This window comes from Pelodiscus sinensis, chromosome 2 (assembly GCF_052426305.1).
Source record: "Pelodiscus sinensis isolate ZL-2025 chromosome 2, ASM5242630v1, whole genome shotgun sequence".
NCBI classification, from domain to species: Eukaryota; Metazoa; Chordata; order Testudines; family Trionychidae; genus Pelodiscus; species Pelodiscus sinensis.
Window position 1 is genome coordinate 173,836,443 of NC_143053.1, and position 24,825 is coordinate 173,861,267.

Genomic DNA, 24,825 nt, shown 5'->3' on the forward strand with positions numbered 1-24,825 from the left:
GTTGGGCCACTGCGGGAGCAGGAGCGGCTGAGACATCGACATGTGCATAAGTTGCGGCAGCCAAGTCTGATGGGGCCAGAAGGGAGCCACCAGGATTACTGTTGCTGCGTCCGCCAGTATCTTCTCTATCACCCGAGGAATGAGGGGAATTGGGGGAAAGGCGTATAGAAGACGGTACTTCTCCCAATGAAGCAGAAAGGCATCTCCTATCGATCCGCTGTCTATGCCAGCCCTCGAGCAGTAAGAACGGCATTTCTTGTTGTCTCGAGTGACAAAGAGGTCCACTTGCGGGTGGCCCCATAGTTGGAAGAGGCCACGGACTACCTCGTCGAGGAGCTCTCATTTGTGTTGGGAGTGGAAAGATCTGCTCAGTGTGTCCGCAATGGTATTGTTCTTGCCCGGTAGGTAAGCAGCTTTGAGCGTGATGCCGTGGCGAATCGCCCAGTTCCAAAGGCGTATTGATTCTGCACACAGGGTTCTGGATCTGGCTCCGCCCTGGCGATTGATATAGTATACGGTGCAGATGTTGTCCGTAAGAATCTATACTGAGGCACCTTGGATGTGATGAACAAAGTGATGGCATGCATTGAAAACTGCTCTGAGCTCCAGAAAGTTTATGTAGAGTAGGGCTTCTTTGTAAGACCATAGACCTTGGACCTGATGTTGTAGCATGTGAGCATCCCAGCCCACGAGGGATGCGTTGGTGGTAATTTGTAGAGATGGAGCTGGAGCGCGAAATGGGACACCCACAAGCACCTTGGTCGGATCGAGCCACCACGTCAGTGAGTCTTTGACGCGAGCGGGGATGGATGTCAACTTGTGTATATCGGTGATGCCGGGAGTGTATACCATCTGGAGCCAGTGGTGCAGACACCGCATGCGGAGACGCGAATGTGCGACGACGTACGTCGTAGAAGCCATGTGACCTAATAACTACAGGCACGTGAGGAACGAGACCGCCGGAGCGGTGCGCAGGACATTCACTAGGTCTCAGATGGCGTGGGCCCTGTCCGTGGGTAAGTACGCCCTGGCGGTTATAGAGTCTATCCTGTCCCCAATGAACTCGATGGACTGGGACGGAATCAGAGACGATTTTGGTAGGTTGATTACCAGTCCTAGAGCTTCGAAGATGTCTCTCGCGATGGTAACTGCGGTTCCGATCTGTTGCATAGAAGGGGCCCTGAGTAGACAATCGTCGAGATAGGGAAAGATGGTGATGCCAGTGCATCAGAGGTATGCGGCTACAACTGCTAGGGTCTTTGAGAATACCCTGGGAGCCGCAGAAAGACTGAAAGGAAGTACAGCATATTGGTAGTGGTCGGTGCCTAGGGTAAAACGTAGAAATCTCCTGTGTACCGGATGGATGGAGATATGAAAGTACGCGTCTTGGAGATCGAGGGACGCGAATCTATCCCCTTGATGTAGTGATGGTATGATGGAACCCAGAGTAACCATTTTGAATTTTTGCTTCCGTAGGTAGCGGTTGAGGCCACGAAGGTCTAAAATTGGTCTCCAACCGCCGGACTTCTTTCGCGTGAGAAAGTACCGGGAGTAGAAGCCTTTGCCTCTGAAGTCGGAATGAACCTCCTCCACTGCCCCGGTAGTAAGTAGGCGCGTGACCTCCTGGCGCAGTAGAAGGTCATGAGAGGGGTCCCTGAAAAGGGACGGGGATGGAGGGTTGGAGGGGGGGAGGATGGTGAAGGGGATGGCGAGGCCGGAAGTGACTATCTCCCTGACCCAACGGTCCGTGGTGATGGCAAACCAACAGCGGTAGTAGGGCCTCAGGCGGTACTGGAATAACTTGGTTACCTGCGGGTAGGGTTCCAACAAGGGTATGGCGCGCAGTCCCTCGACAAGGGCGTCAAACCTGCTGTCGAGGTTGTTGTTGGTTGTGTGCCTTATTGGGTTGTTGGCGCCGTCACTGAGGGCGCTGCCTCTGCCTGTGTTGCTCGTATGGTCTAAAGCGTTGGGCAGTATAGGAGGAGGAGGGCCTCTGCCTGTTGTAGGGCCAAGCTCTCTTGCATCTGAAAGGCGGGGTATACATGCCAAGGGTTCTCAACGTAGTTCGGGAATCCTTTCCCGAATGGAACACTTGATCGGTGTTCTGTGCGAACAATGAGACACGGTCAAAGGGAAGGTCCTCCACCTTGGGTTGTAGGTCTTTGGGCACGGATACCAGGTATAGCCAAGAGGCACGTCGCATGACGATAGACGTCGCCGTAGTGCGGGAAGCGGAATCAGCAATATCGAGAGAGATCTGGAGTGCGGTGCGGGCCGCTGTGTAGCCCTCCTGCACGATGGATTTTAGTACCTCTCTGTTGGACTCTGGTAAATGATGTATGAGGAGAGCCAACTTAAGAGTAGTTGTCGAAGTTGTGGTTAGCGAGCTGGGCGGAGTAGTTGGCCATTCTCAGGGTGGCCGTAGCAGACAAATAGACCTTCCTGCCGAGGAGGTCCAGACGCTTCGCTTCCTTGTCCGCCGCAAAATTTCTAGATTGTGTAGACTTCGCCTTTTGTTGGGCAGCCTCAACGACAATAGAGTTGGGGGCGGGATGGGTGAAAAGAAATTCCGCATCCTTTGCATCAATAAAGTATTTCCTATCCGTGCGCTTGTTTGTAGGAGGCGCGGATGCTGGCGTCTGCCAGATGTCGTTGGAGATTTCGAGGACTGCCACATCGAAAGGAAGGGCCAGCTTTGATTTGCTGGATTGTTGAAGATTCCTAAAGAGCGCGTGCTGCTTCTGGGGTGCTTCCGAAGCATGTAGATTCTGGGAATAGGCGACCCTTTTAAAAAGCTCATGAAATTGTTTATAATCATTCACCAGAGAGGGCTCATCGTTAAAAACCGCATCATCTGGGGAAGAGGAGGAGAGGTCCGTCGGGGAACCTGTAGGTTATTGGTCTGTTACCGAGGATTGAGGAGCGCCTCCATGTGAAGCGTCACCGGTGGGAGTCGGAGGGCGCTGCACCAGTGGGATGGAGTCTTTGGTTTCTGGCTGTGGTGAATATGATCGACGCTCTTGCGGAGGTGAGGGTTGTGAGAGCCATGTGGGAGAGCGTGAGCGGTCACGATAGTGCGAGGTGTCTCGCCGGTGGTGATAATCGTGGTGCGAGTAGACAGGTGAACGTGAGGTGGCGCTCCTGCGATGGTGATAATACACGCGGGAGGGTGATCGTGAGCGACAGGAATAGTGAGATGGAGACCTCGAATAGTATGAGTAGCGGTAGCGAGGTGAGAGGGACCGTCTCGAGGATTGCCGGTAGTGCTGAGAGGGAGAATGACTGCAGTAATGTCGTCCCCTGTGACGAGGTGAGAGAGGAGGCTCAGGAGAGAAGACTGCTCTGCCCGGGCTGGAGGAAGGTGTACAGACGTGGTGTGTTTTCCTCTGTGCCTTAGTTGGAATACTCTTAGGTGGAGGAGCCATTGAGACTGGGCTGCCCTGGACCAATATGATCGAGACAGAATCGGATACATCCCCTAAGAGGTGTGGCGACCTTGGCACCGAGGTTGGGGATGGAGGTGCCGTATCCTCTCCTGATGCACCAATTTGTTGGGCCACGGGAGCCGGTTCCGCAGAGGTTGGTGCGACAGAGCTGTGCTGGTGTTCGCTCTGGCGTATGGGTTGCTCCCCACTCTTTGAATGAGGCCGGGCTGGTCTCGACGCCGATTGCTTTCTCGGCGCTTGGTCGGATCGGCGAGCCTCCTGATCTCTCGGCACCGGGCTGGCTATCGGTGCCGTTTTAGCTGATGGCACGGTGCCGCCCGTCGGTGCCGACTCCACCCTCGCCGGCAGGTGCTTCAACGGTGCCGGTCGAGGCCCCGGTGCCACGGCGCCGTGGTGGCAAGCGGTGCCGCATGGAGGCTCGCTGCCGTAGATGACGGTGCCAACTCCGGGCGCACTGCTGGTGCCGGTGGTACGGAAAGCACGGGACTAGGCACCGATGTACTGTGGGCTTTAGGTGCCTTATCCACTCCCTGTCTGGGAGGGAAACCCGATGAACTCTGTGCTTCTCCTGCACTTACGCTCCTAGAGGGAGCGGAGCTTTTTCCGTCCCGAGACTTACGTGGGACTGAAGCCTCCCGTTGCTCAGTTGACAGGGGTTGGAGCACCTTATTAAAAAGCAACATCTTCAGGCGCATTTCTCTGTCACGCCTAGCCCAAGCGGTCAGCTTCGAGCAGTGACTGCAGTTTTGTGGGATATGGCCTTCTCCCAGACAGCGGATGCAGCGGGAGTGGCCGTCCGAGGCAGGCATAGGGTCGGCGCAAGAGGCACACTTCTTGAAGCCCGGAAATCCGGGCATGATGGAGACACTAGAGGGGCCGGTCGGTAGAGACCTAGGAAGGCTGTTAATTCTAACTTTAACTTTAACTTTTAACTCTTTTTTTTTTTAACAACTAACTCACTAACTAGATAAAGCTAATAATACAGGGAAGGGGCTAACTGGGAATAGAACTAGTAATAATAATAATCTTAATTCTCCTCAGAAAAGGAGGAGCATGTTCTAACTCCGTCTGTGACCGTGGACAGTTAGGAAGAACTGGCGCGTCGGACCGCTCAACGCAGAAAAGAGCGCGAACGGCGCGAGGCACTTCTGTGCATGCGCGGTCCTCCGGAGGGGGCTACTGCTGGCAAAAACTCTCCGGTTTGCGGTGCCGGGACGAGCCCGACACCTTCAGTGGAGCACCCATGGGGACATCACTCAAAGAAGAACCAGGAGAACTGTATGGTGACTTGCCTGCCAGGTGCAAAAGTTGCGGATCTCTCAATACATCTAGACAGATTTATGTGTGGTGCTGGGAGGAGCCAGTGATCATGGTATATGTAGGTACCAATGACATACGGAGGGGTAAGAAAGAGGTTCTGCAGGCCAAATTTAGGCTTCTAGGAAAGAGATTGAAATCCAGGACCTTTGTGGTGTGTTCTCTGAGATGCTTCCAGTTCCACACGCAGGGCTAGGTATGCAAGCAGAACTTCAGAGTATCACTGCATGGATGAGACGATGGTGTAGAGAGGAGGAGTTAGATATATTAGGAACTAGGGAAACTTTGGAAAAAGGGCACTATACAGGAAGGATGGGCTTCACCTAAGCCAAAATGGAATGCTGGCACTTAACATTAAAAAGGTTGTAGAACAGTTTTTAAATTAAGGGCTGAGGGAAAGCTCACAGGTGCGGAGGAGAACATGGATCAGACAGAGATATCTCTTAAGGAAGGGTCTATTAACAGAGATTCACTATGTTCTAGCAAGGAGGAGAGGAAGGAAGATGATAAAGTATGGTTCAGATCAGATGAGAAACAGTCAAATGAAAAAGAGTCCAACACATCAGGAAATGGCAGACAAAAAGTAACACATTTTTAAAGTGCTTATGTACAAATGCTAGAAGTCTAAATAATAAGATGGGTGAACTAGAGTGCCTCATTTTAAAGGACAATATTGATATAATAGGCATCATGAAACTTGGTGAAATGAGGACAATCAATGGGACATAGTCATACCAGAGTACAAAATACATCGGAAGGACAGACCAGGTCATGCTGGTGAGGGAGTGGCACTATATGTGAAAGAAAATGTGGAGTCAAAGTAAAAATCTTAAATGAACCAAAATGTTCCCTAGAATCCCTATGGGTAGTAATTTCATGCTCAAATAATAAGAATATAGCAGTAGGGATATATTCTTGACTACCTGACCAGGATGCCGTTAGTGACTATGAAATGCCAAGGGAGATTAGCACACTTACTGGGTACACGTCACTTCAGAACGGGATGCAGAGATTAAATTTCTTGATACCTTAAATGACTGCTTCTTAGAGCAGCTGGTTCTGGACCCCCATGAGAAGAGAGGCAATTCTTGATTTAGTCCTAAGTGGGGCGCAGGATCAGGTCCAAATATAACTGGACCACTTGGAAATAGTGACCATAATGTAATAAAATGTAACATCCCTATGGTGGGAAAAACACCTCACCAGTCGAACACTGGTGTCCAGTGTCCTTTATTTTCAGAAAGGGGAACTACACAAAAATGAGGAGGTTAGTTAAACAGAAATTAAAAAGTACAGTGACAAAAGTAAAATCCCTGCAAACTGCATGGAAACTTTTCAAAGACAGCATAATAGAGGCCCAACTTAAATGTATACCCTAAATTAAAAAACACAGTAAAAGAACCAAAAAAGCGCTACCGTGGCTCAACAACCAAATAAAAGGAGTGGTGAGAGATTAAAAGGCATTGTTTAAAAAGTGGAAGTTAAATCCTAGTGAGGAAAATAGAAAGGACCATAAACTGTCACATTAAATGTAAAAATATAATAAGAAGAGCCAAAAAGGAGTTTGAAGAACAGCTAGCCAAAAACTCAAAAAGTTATAGCAAAATGTTGTTTAAGTACTTCAGAAGCAGGAAGCCTGCTAAACAACCAATGGGGCTCCTGGATGTTTGAGGAGCACTCAAAGTTGATAAAGTGATAAAGTCATTGGGGGAAAACTAAATGATTTCTTTACTTCTGTCTTCACAGCTGAGGATGTTGGGGAGATTCCCAAACTTGAGCCATTCTTTTTAGGTGACAAATCTGAGGATTGTCCCAGATTGAGGTGTCATTAGAGAGGTTTTGGAACAAATAGATACATTTAACAATAACATGTCACTGGGACCAGATGGCATTCACCCAAGAGTTCTGAAAGAACTCAAATGTGAAATTGTGGAACTATCAATAACTATGGTTTGTAACCTATCCTTTAAATCACCAAACTAAGTAAATGGGCAACAAAATAGCAAATGAAATGTAATGTTGGTAAATGTAAAGTAATGCACATTGGAAAAAAGAATCTCAGCTATACATACAAAATGATGGAGACTAATTTAGCTGTAACTACTCCAGAGAGAGATCTTGGAATCATTGTGAATATTCTCTGAAAAAAATCCACTAAACATGCAGAGGCAGTCAAAAAAGCAAACAGAATGTTAGGAATCATTAAAAAAGAGATTGAAAATAAGACAGAGAACATCTTATTGTCTCTCTATAAAACCATGGTATGCCCACATCTTTATTATTGCGTACAGATGTGGTCGCCTCATCTCAAAAAAAAGATATATTGGCAAAAGATCTATCTGGTTTCAAGATTAAACTAGATGGGTTTATGAACGGGATGGTTTGATGAGATAACATGATCTTGGTAACTAATTGTCCATTCATTATCAGTGGGAATAGGTCAATGGAGGGATGATAGGAGTTACTATAGAGAACTTCCTGAGTGTCTGGCTGATGAATCTTGCCCACATGCTCAGGGTTTAGCTGATCGCCATATTTGGGGTCGGGAAGGAATTTTCCTCCAGGGTAGATTGGCAGAGGCCCTGGAGGTTTTTCGCCTTCCTCTGTAGCATGGGGTACAGATCATAGCTAGAAGATTCTCTGCATCTTGGGGTCTTCAAAGTATTTGAGGGCTTCAATATCTGAGATATAAGTGAGAGGATTATTCTGGGAGGGGTGGGTGAGATTCTGTGGCCTGCACTGTGCAGGGGGTCAGACTAGATGATCATAATGGTCCCTTCTGACCTTAAAGTCTATGAGTCTATTGGAAAAGATTCCGAAAAGGGCAGCAAAAATGATTAGGGGTTTGGAATGGGTATCATATGAAGAGAGATTAAAATTACTTGGACTTTTCAGCTTAGAAAAGAGGAGACTAGAGGTGTGTCTGCACTGCACTATTATTTCAAAATAATTTTGAAATAACGGACGGCTTATTCTGAAATCTATAAACCTCATTCTACAAGGAATAATGCCTATTCCAAAATATCTATTTTGAAATAAGGTATGTGTTGACATTCCACTTATGCTATTTCAAAATAACCCCACCCCAGGGCCATTCTCAGTTAATCCTCCCCAGTGCCTCCTGGGGCTCTAAATTGAGATAGCACATCTACATTAGGGAAGCCTGCCTAAGACTAATTTTGAGGATTCCCTGCAGGGTAGACATGTTATTTCAAAATAAGCTATTTCGGAATAGCTTATTTCAAAATAAGCATGCAGTGTAAATGTACCCTAAGAGAGGATATGATAGAGGTCTATGAAATCATGACTGCTGTGGAAAAAGTGAATAAGGAAATGCTACTTACTTGTTCCCACAACATAAGAACTAGGGGTCACCAAATGAAATTAATGGGTAGCAGGTTTAAAACAAACAAAAAGGAAATTTTTCTTCACGCAGCACACAGTCAACCTGTGGAATTCCTTGCCAGAGGATGTTGTGAAGACCAGGACTTGAACAGGGTTCAAAAAAGAACTAGATAAATTAATGGAGGTTAGATCCATCAATGGCTATTACCAGGATGGGTAGCAATGGTGTCCCTAACCTCCATTTGTCAGAGGCTGGAAATGGATGATAGGAAAAGGATCACTTGATGATTACCTGTTCTGTTCACTCCCTCTGGGGCATCTGGCATTGGCCACTGTCGGAAGACATGATACTGAGCTGTATAGACCTTTGGTCTGGCCCAATATGGTCGTTCTTATTTTATTCTGCAGCTAAACATAGCAGTTTGCCATAGATATCCAAAAGTAATATAATAAATTAAACATAAAGGCAGCAGTCATCAGAGGCCACATTCTGCATTCTATGATGCTGGTGCACAGGTAAAGTAGTAGCTTATTAGTTGCGCAGTAGCATGGTGATATTCCTGCTATATCTAACATTCAATGCAAGGGAGGTGTTAAGTTATTGCCCCTACTAACACTCCACAGTCCCAAGGAGACAACATCTTCCAGCACAGGTGAGTGGCCAGTCACCCAGTGACATTTCCAACATACTGTAATACTCCAATATACTGTTAATTTTTAGAAGAGCACCAACTTATACTCAATCATGCATTTACACATGTATCTCATCCAGAATTACTTCTGATATCCTGTCCTGGCTGGCAGCATCATGGAAACATTAAATGCCTTGAAAAATATTCCTGCTTCCTCTTCCAGCATTGGGTTTTGAAAAGGCAGATTTGTAATAACTAGAATAACTCTGGAGCATGAATGGTTTTCCAGGTCCCATGTCACACATTCAGGGCTGGAATGACACACAAGACAGTCCAAATATTGCTTCCCAGAAATTTTGATTTCTGTCTTTGGAGACTACTGATTAATTTGTGAGTAAAGCTTCTTATGAGTCAGCAAATTCCCATCTATAAATAATGACAACTTGTAGGTATTCTGGTAAAACTAGTCTCTCACACTGAAAAGTGCCACATGACCTGATGATTCTGAAGGTGGAGGAAGGGATGAGGAGTGCTGAAGTCAGTGGGAGCTGCAGGTAAACAAACATGTGAAAAGTAGGCCATTAATATTAAATGATATTGTGGGGTTTTTGTGTTTATTTTCACTCAATCCCTGGATAAAATAGGATTAGAGTATAACAGGAGTAGGCAATCATTTTTGATGGAGGGCCACACCAAGATTGTGGAAAATGGTTGAGGGCCGCACTTTTCCATGATATTAAAGGAAGAGGTGCGGGGTCTGGGATGGAGGTTGGGTGCACAAGGGACTTGGAGTAAGGGATTTAGGTGCAGGAGGGAGAATGGAGTCAGAAGGAGTTTGGGTGAAAGAGGCAGTTGTGACCTAGGGCAAAGAACTGGGGTGCAGTTTTGTCATGTGACCTACAGTAGGAGGGGACTATGATCTTGGGCAGGAGATTTGAGTGCCAGATCTCGGAGGGGTATGGATGCAAAGGGAATAGCAGGGCAGGAGTGGGGGGCAGAAGGTTGGAAAAGGGAGGGGCTAGGATGCCAGAGGCAGGTTCTGGCCAGGAGACTTATCAGCCTGCAGCAAAACCAGCCTTCCTGCCTACAGAGCTAAAGGCTTGCAGAACTTAAAATGTTTTTGCCTGCTCGACCATGTGCTTGAGTGAGTAACTGAGCAGGAGGGTTGAGCTTCCTGGCTTCCTGTTAGTCAAACAAGCAGCTCCCTTTGGCCAGTTTCTGCATAGAAACTGGTCAATGGGATTGTGCTAGGGGCAGAAGCAGCATCTGAATCTTCCCCCTTTCCCTCTGGACTCAAGGAGAAAGCGCCCTACAGCTATGTTTCTGAGTGGCATGCAGCTCCCCTAAGGCTCCCCACTGACTCCACGGGCCAGATCCAGCCTGTGGACTGTATTTTGCCCAGGCCTGGTTTTTAAGTAAAACTGACTCAAATTTGTGTTCCCTCTAGCTAATATGTCATCATGAGCAATAAAGATTCCGCATATTCAGTTCTGCCCTGTGTGACCTCACAGTCTTCTCATTCTGCCATCATTTACATTTGTGAACAATGGAGCTGACTGAAGATCATAGTGTAATACAAACGAATTTAGCTGTTGAAATGTACAGGTTGCATTTTGCTGGTCCACCATTCTTGGGACCTGACTGGTCCCCAACGAGGAGCTTTACCGGACCTGGGAAATTCTCTCTTGTCGTGGCAAGGCTGCCACTGAGCTTGGGCTCTGGCTTCCCTCTGCTGCTGCCTCAGCCCTATGGGGCTCTCCCTGGCCCAACTGCAACTGCTTGGCTCTGCGGCCTGGGCCAGGGCTCTGCGTCCCAGGCCAGAGCTCCCCAGCCACTAGAGCCAGAACACAGCTGGAGCTCCACAGCCAGGGATGGGGCCAGAGCTTCCTGGCTGCTGCTGGGGTCAGACCTCCGTGGCCAGGGCTGGAGGTCCACAGCCATCGCCAAGCTAGAGCTCCCCAGACTCTGGGGCCAGAACTCCCCACCATGCCGTCTGTGCTTCCCTCCCAACACACAAACACACACACACACTTCTCCCAGCTGAGTTGCTAGTGTCCCTTATGGTGCTCTTGCCCCGCCAACAGACCTCCCTCTTCCTGGGCTCTGGGTTCCAGGAACATCCATAGTCCATGCCAGACCAGGGAGTCCTGGTTAAGGGAGGTACAAACTGTAGTTAATCTGTAGATGTTGTGGAAGCCAGAATAGGATCCATCTCTCTCCCCTAGCTGTATCTTCTTGCAGCACTAACTGCAGTAGTAAAAAGCTGTGGTAGCTACCAACTAGACTGAGTTCATACAGGACTCACATTTAGAGTATCAGAGTAGAGCATTTTTTAAAATATTCTATAGTCATTTGTGAGAGCAGAATCACATTTTGAAGAGCAAGAGCATGGTCCCTGCACTAGTTTTAGAAGTTTAATTCTGGTCATATGACACAAATGAAAGGAGAAAATAGATGTCAAATTACTCCCTTGTGTGATTTCTCTGCAACTGTACTGAACTACTACTGGTAGTCTTTGTACAGTGCAAAGTAAAAACACCAAGAAGGTCATCAAATGACCCTTATTATGATTTATTTAGTTTCATAACATAGGGCAAAATACAATTTTAATAACATACTGTTAAAAGTTGCAAATAGATTAATATTGCCCTTTTTATGTAGTTTGCAAAATTGTTTTTTTAAATATTAGTAAGTAGCTGAACCCACTTGGCTACAACAATGATCATATTCCTCTCTCTGTTTTCTCATCTATTAACGAGGAGCAATACTTACCCATCTATCTCAGATGAGGGATTTTGAGGATTAATATCTGTACAGTGCTCTGAATATCTAAAGCACTAAGTATTATTATTATTATTATTATTATTATCTTATTCTCAATTTACTTTTAATGCCTGAGCCTAAGGTCATTTCCTTGTGTATATTTGTATAACTGTACATTCCCCAAATATCTGAGCTGAAGTCATACAAATAATTCTATGGGTCAAATTCACTTCTCATTATTGCAATAAATTGCTGTTTCAGAGACGTAACAGAGCAGAATATGGTCCCAAATAGGTTTTGTAAGACTTTCCTATTTATAAATTTACTTACGGAAATTGCATCTAAGTCAGATGAAACTTCGGCTGTGATTCTCAAATCATCACAATCTTTTTCAGATTTGGGCAAAATGTCTGCAAGAAGAAAAAAAGACTATTTCTAAAGATTGCTTGCAGTTCTATTCCTAAAAACAATTTCTACAGTGAATGCCACAAAGCTAGGACAAAGTGCACTTTTATTTTTTAATTAAAATATTCCAAAAGTAGAACCTACAGCAAAAAGTTCATCAGTAAGAATGTGAACTTTGGAGGCATCCCAAGTGTGTTTTTTCCCAACCAAGTAGAACCCTACAAAGGTGACATGTTTGAAGTCCATGAGTCTGCCCCGATAGTGCTGCTTGGAGAGCCATATGTTCCAGTTCACTAACAATAATGCTTCAAGTTCCCAATAAAATATTCTGTTATTTTGGGATATGAGAAAGTCAGTAAAAAATAATCTGTACTCATTAATTGCCTGAATGTACCATCAAGCAAATTTTCCAATTTTTTTTTTTAAGGATTCATTTCAGTATCTATTTAATCCTGGATGTCTAATAGATTTCCTTATTTCCTGGTTCATGGATGACAAAGCATTTAGACAAATAACAGATATTTCAACAACCCCTTAATTATGACTCTTAAGGATTATGAAGACAGTAAAGACTTAAAATACTTGTTTCATCACATACATTGCTAATATATTGATACTAACTAAGACTGAATCTCTTAAATAAGCAAAAAAAAACCTGTGAAGTGTATTGCACACACATATTCTAATGGTAAAAATGCCAACATTATAATTATCAACATATTTAGACAGTGTACCTAGGACACGGTTTTAGGCTTAGTACAGTTATGCTATAAAATGTATCTTTTTCAGTTTCCTCCACACAGAGGGGCTATCTTTGGTTTAAAAAAAATTTCTGTTAAGTTTGATTATCAAAAGATTATTCAAGGCTTTCAGAGATCATCTTTAAAGATGAAGACTGGTAATTACTCTTTATTTTCCATATATTTTAAATTTGCTATGTACAGTATACCAATTGCCATACTTTGATGTGGCTGCTAGTCCTAGGCCTGGATAAAATGGGCAGAGTTGAGCACAAGGTTATCCACCTATTCTTGTAAAACAGTCACCGGTTTTAGAACCAGGACCTGGCTACCAATGCAGTAAAAATGGTTGCTCAGAAAGAAACACTGTCTAACCCTGATGAAGGTTCCCTGGTCAAAGATAGTTTCTGGAAACAAGAATCCTGAAAAATGTGACGCTAGCAGAAAAAAATTGAAGTTGGCTACTAGACATGAGAACAATGTTTCAAACATCAAATATCTTGCAGATCATGAGAGAGATGGACAACTATAGACGCAAAATTCTGGGCATCATCAGTGAGAGCAGTCTGACGGACATAGATAAGATGGGCTTTTGGCAACACAAGAAGCAAGTCATTTATTTATGCTGTAGAGACAACAAACATTCAGAGAGGGCAGTAGTCCTTATGAAAGATTCTAGAGAAAAATCACTTATCAACTGTGAAACTATAAACCAATGCATCACATGCATCTAACTCCAAATCAGATTCCTAGAGACAGTAATCATACTATGCTATACTTTCACAGAGGAACATAGCAACAAAGATCAAGATGACAGAATGACAAAACATGACATACTCCTTATGATGGCAATTTTCATGCTAAATGAAATAGGATGTAACAGTCAAGGAATGGAAAGATCAATAGGGAAGCAAGTGTGTGGAATCATCAATCCAAATTGTGAGAGATCATTGAATTGTGCTTGGTGTCTCACATACTTTTTGAAAGCACTCTATTCCCTCAAAACACATATACAAAGAAATATGGAATTTGCCAGACAATAAAACAAAAGGAAAAAAAAACATAACCAGATCAACCACATCTGCATTAGCTCAAAATTCAGGTCTTCTGTCCAAGACATATGGGCATATGAAACAGCAGATGTCAGCAATGACTGTAATCTTTGTATTGCTCAACTGAAATTAAAATTGAGAAAGTTCAACATAAACAAAGTGGCCAAAAAACCCAACAATACAAAACTGAAAAACAAATCAGAGCTGCAAGAAACTCCAACTTGAACTAAGGAACTTAACAGAGACACTGGCAAACAACATACACTCGATCTGAAAGAAAGGACAGTGCTAGGGACAATGTGATTCAAACTGCAGCAGTCACTGTTGGATAGCAACAGAGTAAGAACTGAATAAACCAAGAGACAGGGCATCTCACTCAGGAACGAAAAAGTACTGAAAAGAGAATTCCTGAATGGTAAGTCCAATGAAGTACTAGAAAAAGCAAAGAAGGAGTACAAGGCAAAGCAATAAAAATGATGCATGGAAAGATAAATGAAGAAATGTTCAGTACATAACAGTTGAATCTGAAGCTGATGCTAGGATAGGAAATCACAGAGACATGTACCAAGTGACTATAGCTCTGTATGGAGACCTCAGAATATGAAATGGGTAAAATAAAAAGGAAGGATGAAAAATGCTTACAACTGAGACAGACCAGAAAGGTAAATGGGCAGAGCATTTCAAAGAAATCCTTAATAGCTCAGTCCCATTTTAGCACCAGACTTCAATGAATGCAAACCTGAGCACCCTTATATTAACTTTAATATAATAAAGGTGTCAGGAGTAAACATCACAATCAAGAAGCTGAAAAATATCAACGGGGAGAGAGAATCAAATCACAGCAGAAATGCTGAAAGCATTTGATACCATCACCTTAACAAAAACTGACAGAACTGAGCAATGTAGTGTTGGAACAAGAAATTCTTTGTGACAAATTGAAACATGGAATCATTGTCAGAATACCAAAAAGGGTGATTTTACTGATTGTAGAAACTGGGGAGAATTCACACTATCCTTTGTAGTAGGAAAAGCCTTTTGTAGTGTGATAGGACACATACTGAGAGAGGCCATGAATGCAAAGCTTTGAGGAGAACAGGCTGCATTCAAGTCCATGAGATCCTGTGTAGAATCATCACTGAAGAATGTATAAGTGATAGAAATGTAGCCGTATTAGTCTGGTGTAGCTGAAACAAAAAACAGGACTATGTAGCACTTTAAAGACTAACAAGATGGTTTATTAGGTGATGAGCTTTCGTGGGCCAGACCCACTTCCTCAGATCAAATAGTGGAAGAAAATTGTCACAACCACATATACCAAAGGATACAGTTAAAAAAAAAATGAACACATATGAAAAGGACAAAGCAAATTTCAGAATAGAAGGGAGGTGGGGGGGGGAGGTAAATGTCTGTGAGCTAATGATATTAGAGGTGATAATTGGGGAAACTATTTTACCCATTACAAAGATAGCTTCCCCAATTATCACCTCTAATATCATTAGCTCACAGACATTTTCCTCCCCCCCCCCATCTCCCTTCTGTTCTGAAATTTGATTTGTCCTTTTTATGTGTGTTCATTTTTTTAAAACTGTATCCTTTGGTATACAGGCAGTCCCCGGGTTACGTACAAGATAGGGACCGTAGGTTTGTTCTTAAGTTGAATCTGTATGTAAGTCGGAACTGGCGTCCAGATTCAGCCACTGCTGAAACTGATCAGTTCCAGATTCAGCCGCTGTTGAAACTGATCAGTTTCAGCAGTGGCTGAATCTGGACGCCAGTTCCGACTTACATACAGATTCAACTTAAGAACCCCAGGCATCCCCAAGTCAGCTGCTGCTGAAACTGATCAGCGGCTGATTCCAGGAAGCCCGGGGAAGGGGCTTCCTGTAGTCAGCCACTGGTCAGTTTCAGCAGCGACTGACTTGGGGACGCCTGGGGCAGAGCAGCTGGGGTGCTGCTGGGTTGGTCCAGTAGCGCCGCCGCTCCTCGGCGCTACTGGACCAACCCAGCAGCACCCAAGCTGCTCTGTCCCAGGCGTCCTGATTCAGCCACTGCTGAAACTGACCAGCAGTGACTGAATCAGGACGCCTGGGGCAGAGCAGCTGGGGTGCTGCCGGGTTGGTCCAGTAGCACCCAGAGTGGCGCTACGGGACCAACCGGCAGCGCCCCAGCTGCTGTACCACAGGCGTCCGGAGCAAAGCCGCAGAGCACGGGGGCAGCGGGACAGCCCAGACGTGCCGTGGCTGTCCTGCTGCCCTCGGGCTCCGCGGCTTTGCTCTGCTTTGCTCCCCATCCAACTGGTCTGCAGACCAGGGGGACGGGGAGCAAAGCGGCGGAACACGCAGGCAGTGGACAGACCAGGGGGACGGGGAGCAAAGCAGAGCAAAGCAGAGCAAAGCCGCGAAGCACATGGTCAACAGACAGCCCAGACACGCCTGGGCTGTCCGCTGCCCGTGTGTTCCGCCACTTTGCTTCCTCTCCCTGGTCTGCTGGAGACCAGGGAGAGGGAGGGCCCCGTTCGTAACTGCGGATCCGACATAAGTCGGATCCGCGTAACTCGGGGACTGCCTGTATATGGTTGCAACAATTTTCTTCCACTATTTGATCTGAGGAAGTGGGTCTGGCCCATGAAAGCTCAACACCTAATAAACCATCTTGTTAGTCTTTAAAGTGCTACATAGTCCTATTTTTTGTTTGAAGAATGTATGTTATGGTAAGTTCCCCTCATTGACAATTTTATTCATTATCAGAAGTTATTTGATAGCCTTTGGAGACATATACTGTGGACTATTTTTCAGTACTACAGAATCTCAGCAAAAGTTATATCATCAAGGCCATGTACAGAATTTCTAAATTCCTTATAAAGGGAAGCAACCATATAAAGTAATTCAACATAGACACTGAAGTCAAATAAGGCTGCATATTATCTCTGCTGTTGCGTGGATTACCTCAAACTGGGTAATGAAATATACATAAAAACTGGTATAACAAGGGTAGATGACAAATCTATAAGACAGACTTTACTGATAGTATTGTGGTGCTGAGTGTCAGCCTCACAGATTTACAAGTAAAGACAAAACGGCAAAAAAAAGGCCACAGACAAGGTTCAAAATTAGTTATGCTAAAACAAACATCGTAGAAAGCTAGATATCAAGCAATATCATGACATGCTTGATAGCAAACATATCAAGAAAATAAAATAGTTCACCATCAAATTGGGAAAAGGATCTCTCAGAAAGGAAGTGACATCAACATATGCACAACATTTTCTAAACTTAGCAGTGGACAGAAATCAAACACAATCTCAGTACCAATTCTGACGGTGAAAATTTTATTATATGGTCATCTGTATGTTAGTAACTGGTCAGAGACCACAAATCCACCTCACATTAGAGCATCAAACAGCTGTCAGCTGAGTGTTGATACCATCAGCAGGGCTGAATTCAAATGAACGTTGAGATGAGTGTGAAAGGCTCCATTCTCAATCATCTGAACCATCAAAATCGATATACATAACATAACAGTTAAAGGAATAAAGAACACAAGACCATTTCTCACACATGAAACCACAGGACAGAAAAGTTAATGGTTCATTTTAGTTTAAAGGTTAAGTATACAGTAACTCAATGACTAGCTATGTTCCAGAATCTTTGGTATTCAACTAGCCCTGATTAACAGTTTAAGACTTTTTTCAAAGATAAGGGGAAAAACCCTAAATTTAACCCACAACATATAAAAATAAAAAACATTTATACACTCTCTATTGAAAGGCTTCTGTTGTAACAGCGATATCCTGAGAAGATTTACACGCAATTAAAATGAGATCAAAACCTCACCAACACATTTCTCCACAACGAGGTAAAAATTCAGGAGACATGATTTAAACATAATGGTGCACACCTTGCAGAGAAAATGCAAAACCAGATCTTCCAATTTAGTTTTAATTGATTAAAAATAAAACAAATATTCACAGAAAATTTCTCAAGTTGTAAATGTTTCATGTATGTACAATTATTGATTCATTTGAATTAGAAAAGGAATAAAAAGGTTTTGTTCTCTTGTCTTCTTAATTTAATTTGATTGCTCGTGTTCTTAGAACAACATGGACTGAATCAGGCCACACAAAAATCTGTGCATCAATCGTACAGTTACTATGACACACAAGGTTTTTGTTTTGTTTTCTCTCCATTCCTTCATCAGTTTGGTACTGGTAGCCTCACCTCTCCCCCTAACCCCCCAAAAAATCTCCTAGTCACAATGTTCAGACACTTACAAGGAGATATATATATATAGTAAATCAGGCATTTTAATACTGAAAGCATTATAGCTTTAATTGTTTATTTTTTTAAATTTTCTAAGAGCAGAATAATTTGATGATAACCAAATCATCATAATAATGGTCAAACTACATACAATAGCCTAAATTTCTCAGATTCATTTTCTTTATTCTAAAACTTGTAGAATCAGCCTCATACATCCATAATGTGGATGTACTAGGAAGCAAGCTTAGTTTCATTTCTTATTTTCCTTGGCTTCTGACTGTGCACATTTTTTATTTTGCTACTTGTTTACCATGTACACACACAAAAAGAACCACCCAGGAATAATTTCTTTATTGTATTGTTAAGAATTCATTTTCCCAACCCTGGTAGACACTGAAAGGTTTTTAAAATAATGTCTTTAACAAGTCTAGCTGAGACTATTTTTTAAAAATTCCCAGTAAAATTGTATACAGGCAGTCCCCGGGTTACGTGGATCCGACTTATGTCAGATCCCTACTTACGAACGGGGCTTTTCTCGCCGCGGAGGACGCGGGCGGCGGGACCACCCAGACGCGCAGCAGTCCCACCGCCCGCGTCCTCCGCAGCGAGAAAAGCCGCTCCGCGTCTCCCTGGTCTCCTGGGGGAGGGGGGGTGCAGCTAGTGCGCCCCCCCCCCCCCCCAGGAGACCAGGCTTTTCTCGCCGACCAACCCAGCAGCACCCCAGCTGCTCTGCCCCAGGCGTCCCCAAAAGCAGCTGGGGTGCTGCCGGGTTGGTCCTGCCGCGCCAAGGGTCGGCGCTACTAGACCAACCCAGCAGCACTCCAGCTGCTCTGCCCCAGGCGTGTCCAATTCAGCCGCTGCTGGTCAGTTTCAACAGCGGCTGAATCTGGACACCTGGGACAGAGCAGCTGGGGCGCTGCCGGGTTGGTCCCCGCAGCGCCGTACCTTGGCGCTGCGGGGACCAACCTGGCAGCACCCCAGCTGCTCTACCCCAGGTGTCCCCAAGTCAGCTGCTGCTGAAACTGATCAGCGGCTGATTCCAGGAAGCCCGGGGCAAAGCAGCTCTGCCTCGGGCTTCCTGTAGTCAGCCACTGGTCAGTTTCAGCAGCGGCTGAATCGGGGACACCTAGGGTACCCGACTTACGTACAAATTCAACTTAAGAACAAACCTACAGTCCCTATCTTGTACGTAACCTGGGGACTGCCTGTACTTGTGATCTCCAGGCATGATAACTGAATAATTTAAAAACTCAGCTATTAAAAATATATTCTGGTACAGAACTGTTTCCAAACAGTGTGCCAGAAATAATACTGCATTTGGTCAAGTAATTAGGTGTGCATATAAATTCTACAGTTTGAAATTATCACTTTTTAGTACGGGGCAACACATATGATAACTTCTTTACCACATTCAAGTACAGGGTGTCCCCACTATAAGTCGCCTCGATATACATCCATTCCACACTAAAGTTGTTGACATTTGTAGGAACTGATGCGTTATTAGTCCTCCCATTCCCTGCTATAAGTTGTGCGAAACACCCCTCCCTCCTTTCCCAGCCACGGAAAAACAATTCCCCACTTTAAGTTGATTCGTTATAAGTCCACGTTTTTTGGACTGTATCTTGAACTGATAGCGAGGACTGCCTGTATTATTGATTTTTAAGGTGATAACAGAAATGTTATTTTAACACAATTCATTCTTTGTTAATTTCATGAAATTCTAGAAATCATGTTTTTAACGACAACAAAAAAACAGAACTGGCAATACTTTCGTTCTTTTAAGCCTGAGATGTGCACTACATTAAATTTGTGAAGTTACAGAATTTTTCTTGCTTTTTTATAGAAGACTATACCCAGTGTTTTTTTTATGAAGCACACCACCAATAAACATGCTCTGAGATCGAACATAGAACTATAGATTCCAACATGTGCAATAGTAACAAATAGCCTGTGTGTCCAAGAGCCACATAGTTTGTGGTTTGTTTTTTGCACATTTGTAATTAAAAAACCGTGAAATGCTTTGACTTGTATACATTCAATATTTCATTTCTTGCACACTGTAAGTATGGTCAAAGTAAAGCAGAGTATTGAAAAGTACTATTTAAAAGTTAGGTGGTAGTGGTATTGTACAACTATATGAAGAATGGATGTACTGCACCTTGTGTTTTTGTGGACTCCTTAATGATTTTCTGAAGCTCTTTCATTTCTTGGTCAAGTTCTTCATAATTTATTTCCCTAGATTCAACCTTGGGAGCCTGGAACAGAGAAGGATCGGTACCAAGGTAGGAACACTGTAAGTGCCCACTGTCACTCAGCGTAACTATAACACCCTTCAAATCTCTGCATAAAGAGAGATAAAAATTCATTAAGAAATTAAGTAGCAACTCACAACGAATTATAAAACTCTATAAGGTTATTCTCTGATACTGTTTCTAAAAAATTGTCTGCTGTCACAATAACATTTTAAACAATTTTTTTAAGATCATTGACCAAGGGGGAGGGACTGGAGACATGTTATACTCATTATTAATCATGTTTATTGTGACAGTGTCCAGGGACCAACCAAGAATGTCATCCCTACCCCCATTTTAGGCACTGTACAAACTAGGCATGTAAACATCTTGTTAAACCAGTTAACCAATTAAGAAGGGGGACAGATGAAGGTTACACTCCAGCCAGACTAGAGCAGCCTCCCCACTCATCGCTGGACTGGACCTTAACTTGCCTGTGGCTCCCCCACCACAGACAGGGACTGCACCTGCCAGGCTGGAGCAACCCTACCTGCAGGGCACTTGGGCCTGTTGCAAGCAGGGGTTACTCCAACCTGGCCAGAGCAGCTCCAGTCCACTACACACAGATACCTTCACAGGGCTGGAGTAGCCACCTGTCCATGGCAGGCAGGGAGCTGCTCCAGTCCCCAGTAGTTAACCTTAACCAGTAAGCGTCACCCCTTAAGGATGAGGCTTACCAGTTAACCATTCACATCCCTAGTACAAACATCAAATAAAATAAAGTCCCTGACCAAAAGATCTTAAAAACTAAATACACAAGACAGATGCAGGGTAGCAGAAAAGGACAGAACAAACAAAATAAATAATATGATGGCTGCAAACATCATGTTCATTTTGGCTTTGTTTTATTAAATCCTTTCAGTGGGATTAGATTAGAAGGGGACTAGTTAAATGCAATGACTAAGGAAAGGAAAGAAAGACAATTTGGTGCAAGCAGCTGATTGCACCTTGCCAGTCTCTGGCAAGATCCTATCTGCAGTTTCCTTCCCAAATATCAAATAGCTGAATGGAGAGGAACATCAAACTGTGGTCTCTATGTCTCCCCAAGAGATCTTGCTTGCATTGTTCTGGGTCCGTGGATATTGGTCATGTGGGCCTGACTGGGCCCCATTTTACCTTCTCCTCACCCCCAGAGCAGCAATACCTGCTTGAACTGCTTTCTGCAGAACTTGGATTCATTTACAAGTTTGACACCTGGAATGGGGGTCTGAACAAAGACCTGAACTGGATAGACTGCTACGTTCCACACCCTAATGACATAAAAATCTAACCACCGGATACTTAGAGTCCACTCTATTAGCCTCATTTAGCATGGGTACTCTGACAATATTTTCCCCCATTTTTTCCCTTCTCTTTCTCTCTTCATCCCCTCTCTTTCCCTGCTATTTATTTGTACCCTGGTCCCCTTAACTCCATTAATCTGAAGAAGTGGGCTGTGCCCACGGAAGCTCATGATACCATCTACATGTTTTGTGAGTCTCTAAGGTGCTGCAGGACTATTCATTGTTTTTTAAATTTCTTCAGTTACAGACTACCACAGCTACTGAAACTTCTGCAACCACTGTCTATTTTTGTCTATATTTTGTTCTATCTAGTCATGTACCCTACACATAAAACATCTTTGAAAAGTATTTAATAAGTGATTGGTAATTAAAGGAAAGCTGTCACCCATTCTGCTGTTATAGGTAGGAAGAGGACTTCTCAACATATACTTAATAAATCAGGAAAGTGATCTTGTTAGTCTAAGACAATAATAAACTAGTTCCTATTCTACTTGTAAATTGATTTCAGATACAGAACTTTAAGGTTCAATATTTTTAAAAATCATAAGAAGCCACCCTCAGCTTAGCTTGCAATATATCTTTATATGAGCCTAGGCTTCTGAAAAACAGACATTGCCATTGATATCAAACATGACAGTTATCTTCCGATGCAGAGAATTGGATGAAAATACCAAAAAGTCAGTTCCTAGAGTCAAAGCTTCACTGAGATGATCAAGGCTCTTGTATCTTCCCAATGTAGTAGATAGTCCTAGAAGATTCAGTATACAGTACCAAGTTCATGCTTTAACATTACTTTTAAGAAATGACAGATACTGTAAATCATGTATCTGATAGCCATTTGAGAACCTACAGTGATCTACATTCCATAAAATAATCTCTGGGTTTATAAAAATAGTAACCTAAAACTAATTGTATTTTTCTAACTGAAGTCTAAGCATTTAAACATACTACAAAGTTCAAATTTACACTTTTTTTTAACCTTTGGTTGTTTTTTCCCTAGGGGTGGGGAGGAAGCAGAATGTGGAGAAGGAAAGAAGTTATTTATGGGGAAAAAATAGGACTAGGACTAACACACTAAGGGCACATCTAAACTGCGATGGGCCATCTTCCAGCATTCAATGGGTCTAGTAGGGACGTGCCTAACTGAACATTGAGGGTGCCCGGTCAACATTGGAATAAGGGAAGTCAATGGGAGTGTTTTTCTAATCAATTTCCCACAGTGAGGATGGCACCCAAACTCCGCTTAAGGTACATCTACTCCAGCTGGAACTGCGTTTCTCAAGCCAACCTTGCCCCAGAATGTAGACCTCCCCTAAGTGTTCTAGATCAATTCTAGATCAATTCCATTACTAACAATGAAGCTAAGTCAATATAAATATGTTCAAAAGTAGCCTCTGAAACAACAGTTCTCCCTAGGTACATTTATGTTTTGTCAATTATGTGTTTTACTGACATCTAATTCATCAGCTAAACCAAAGTTTCACACATAAGTCAGTCACACATCTTAAGTATACTTCTGCAAAAAGCAGTTTGCCTTCACATATCCAGGTTTTGGTATGTCCTCAAGTTACACACAGAAAAATCATAAGCACAATTTTACAAACTCACTTGAGAACTTTTGAATATTTAAACCTTGAAAATAAAACAATGCCCATTTTGGTCAACTGTTCTTTCAGCTGTTAAGTCTTTTAAAGCTGCTATGGCTCAGAAATGAAGGTATTATTTTAAGAAAGCAGCATAAGCAATATTTTTCCTTTTTTTTTTAAACCTAGTTTTTTTAAATGACTATGTTCCTGATGGATCCTAAAATCTATTATGCTTCATATTTATTTAAAATGAAGTATCTACAATTATATGAAAACTTTCTTAAGGATTTTTCTCTTGTTGATTCTTTCTATACATTTGTGGGTACATTAATATGACAAGAGGGATGTATCTAATGAGTTGTAGGAAGTGAATTATGATGTATTAATTTTTCTGTTGGAATGTTAGTCATCCAATCACATTGCTTTATTTTCTCAGGCTTTTAAAATATTGTTTAAAGAAGTATTTAATAGTTTTATAGCAGTTTCCCCACAGCTATTGCTCCCATACAGTATCCTGCAAAGGCCATTACTTCATTTGGAACATTTTCCACTCAATCTGCAATTTCAATTATTTATTACGTTTCTATTATTGTAGATTGTGTTACTATACACATATATCATACAACAGTCAAAGTAATGCTGAATCTAAAGGGACACTTTAGTAGTGAAGAACTCAAAATATGAAACAAATTATTCTGGTATTTAAAATAACATTACTGAACAAAGGAACTCCTACACACACATGGTAATAATTTGAAAATCTATCTTTTAGTGGATTCTGCATAATAATAATGGCATATGTTTTTGTAGGTCTTCTCTTACAAAACAAATGGGTCACAACCTATTTTTTAACAGATTCAAATGCTTTGAATACTTCCAGTCATACAATACCAAATCAGTAATTCAAATAGCTGGTTTAATAGTATTATAGATTTAACTACACTGATTTTTTTATTTAAACACAAACTAAAACACTACTCCATCACTTTTGCCAAAAATCTATGTTTTACATTTTTTTAAATATGTAAGAGTTTAATAGTCAATATTACTTATTTTCAAGTAAGTCTTTTAAAATTTACAGAATCAGCCTTATTCATTTGAGTGTTGTATTTGTAAATTGCTAAATGAGAAAATACAAAGAAAATGTTTTGTGGTGTTATGACAATCGAATACAAGTTATTAATTTAATAAATTAATTCCTAGGCAATACTTAAGGATTTTGTGTCTGATCTCAGACTTTGAGGCTAGAAGCAACTATCAGGATAATGTAGTGTGATCTCCTACATATTGCAGGCCACAGAATCTCTCCCACCCAACTCCTGTCATAGACCCCAATGTCTGTCTGAGTTACTGGGGTCCTCAAATTGTTAATTAAAGACTTGAAATTACAAGGATCCACCATATTATATTTGCAAAAGACTGATACCCTATGCTTCAGAGCAGTGTTTCCCAATTAGTGCTCCGCGGAACCCCAGGGTTCCATGAAGCGAAAGTAAGGGTTCCGCGAGGAGCCGGCACTCTCCTGCCCCCTCTTAAACAGACAGAGCTTTTTTGCGCGGGACTCTTCCCCCCCCTTGACAAATCGTGCTGGGGGCCATTTTTTTTAGGCAACTCTAGGGGTTCTGTGGCCAAATAAAATTGGGAAACACTGCTGCAGAGGAAGGAAAGTCACCAGAATCTCTTCTAATCTAAACTGGGGGTAAATC

The 24,825-nt window shown here is 43.0% G+C and overlaps 1 protein-coding gene across 6 annotated transcripts in view; it reads right to left on the reverse strand.

Moving 5' to 3' along the window:
• Positions 1-24,825, reverse strand: part of BBS9 (Bardet-Biedl syndrome 9) — a 511,458-nt gene that overhangs the window by 376,356 nt on the left and 110,277 nt on the right. For all 6 annotated transcript variants that reach the window (XM_075921761.2, XM_089776553.1, XM_089776552.1 and 3 more), the window contains 2 exons: positions 20,118-20,299; positions 11,834-11,913 (listed from right to left, as the gene is read on the reverse strand). In XM_075921761.2, coding sequence (XP_075777876.2) covers positions 11,834-11,913; positions 20,118-20,299 — 262 coding nt within the window. The remainder of the gene's footprint in view (positions 1-11,833; positions 11,914-20,117; positions 20,300-24,825) is intronic.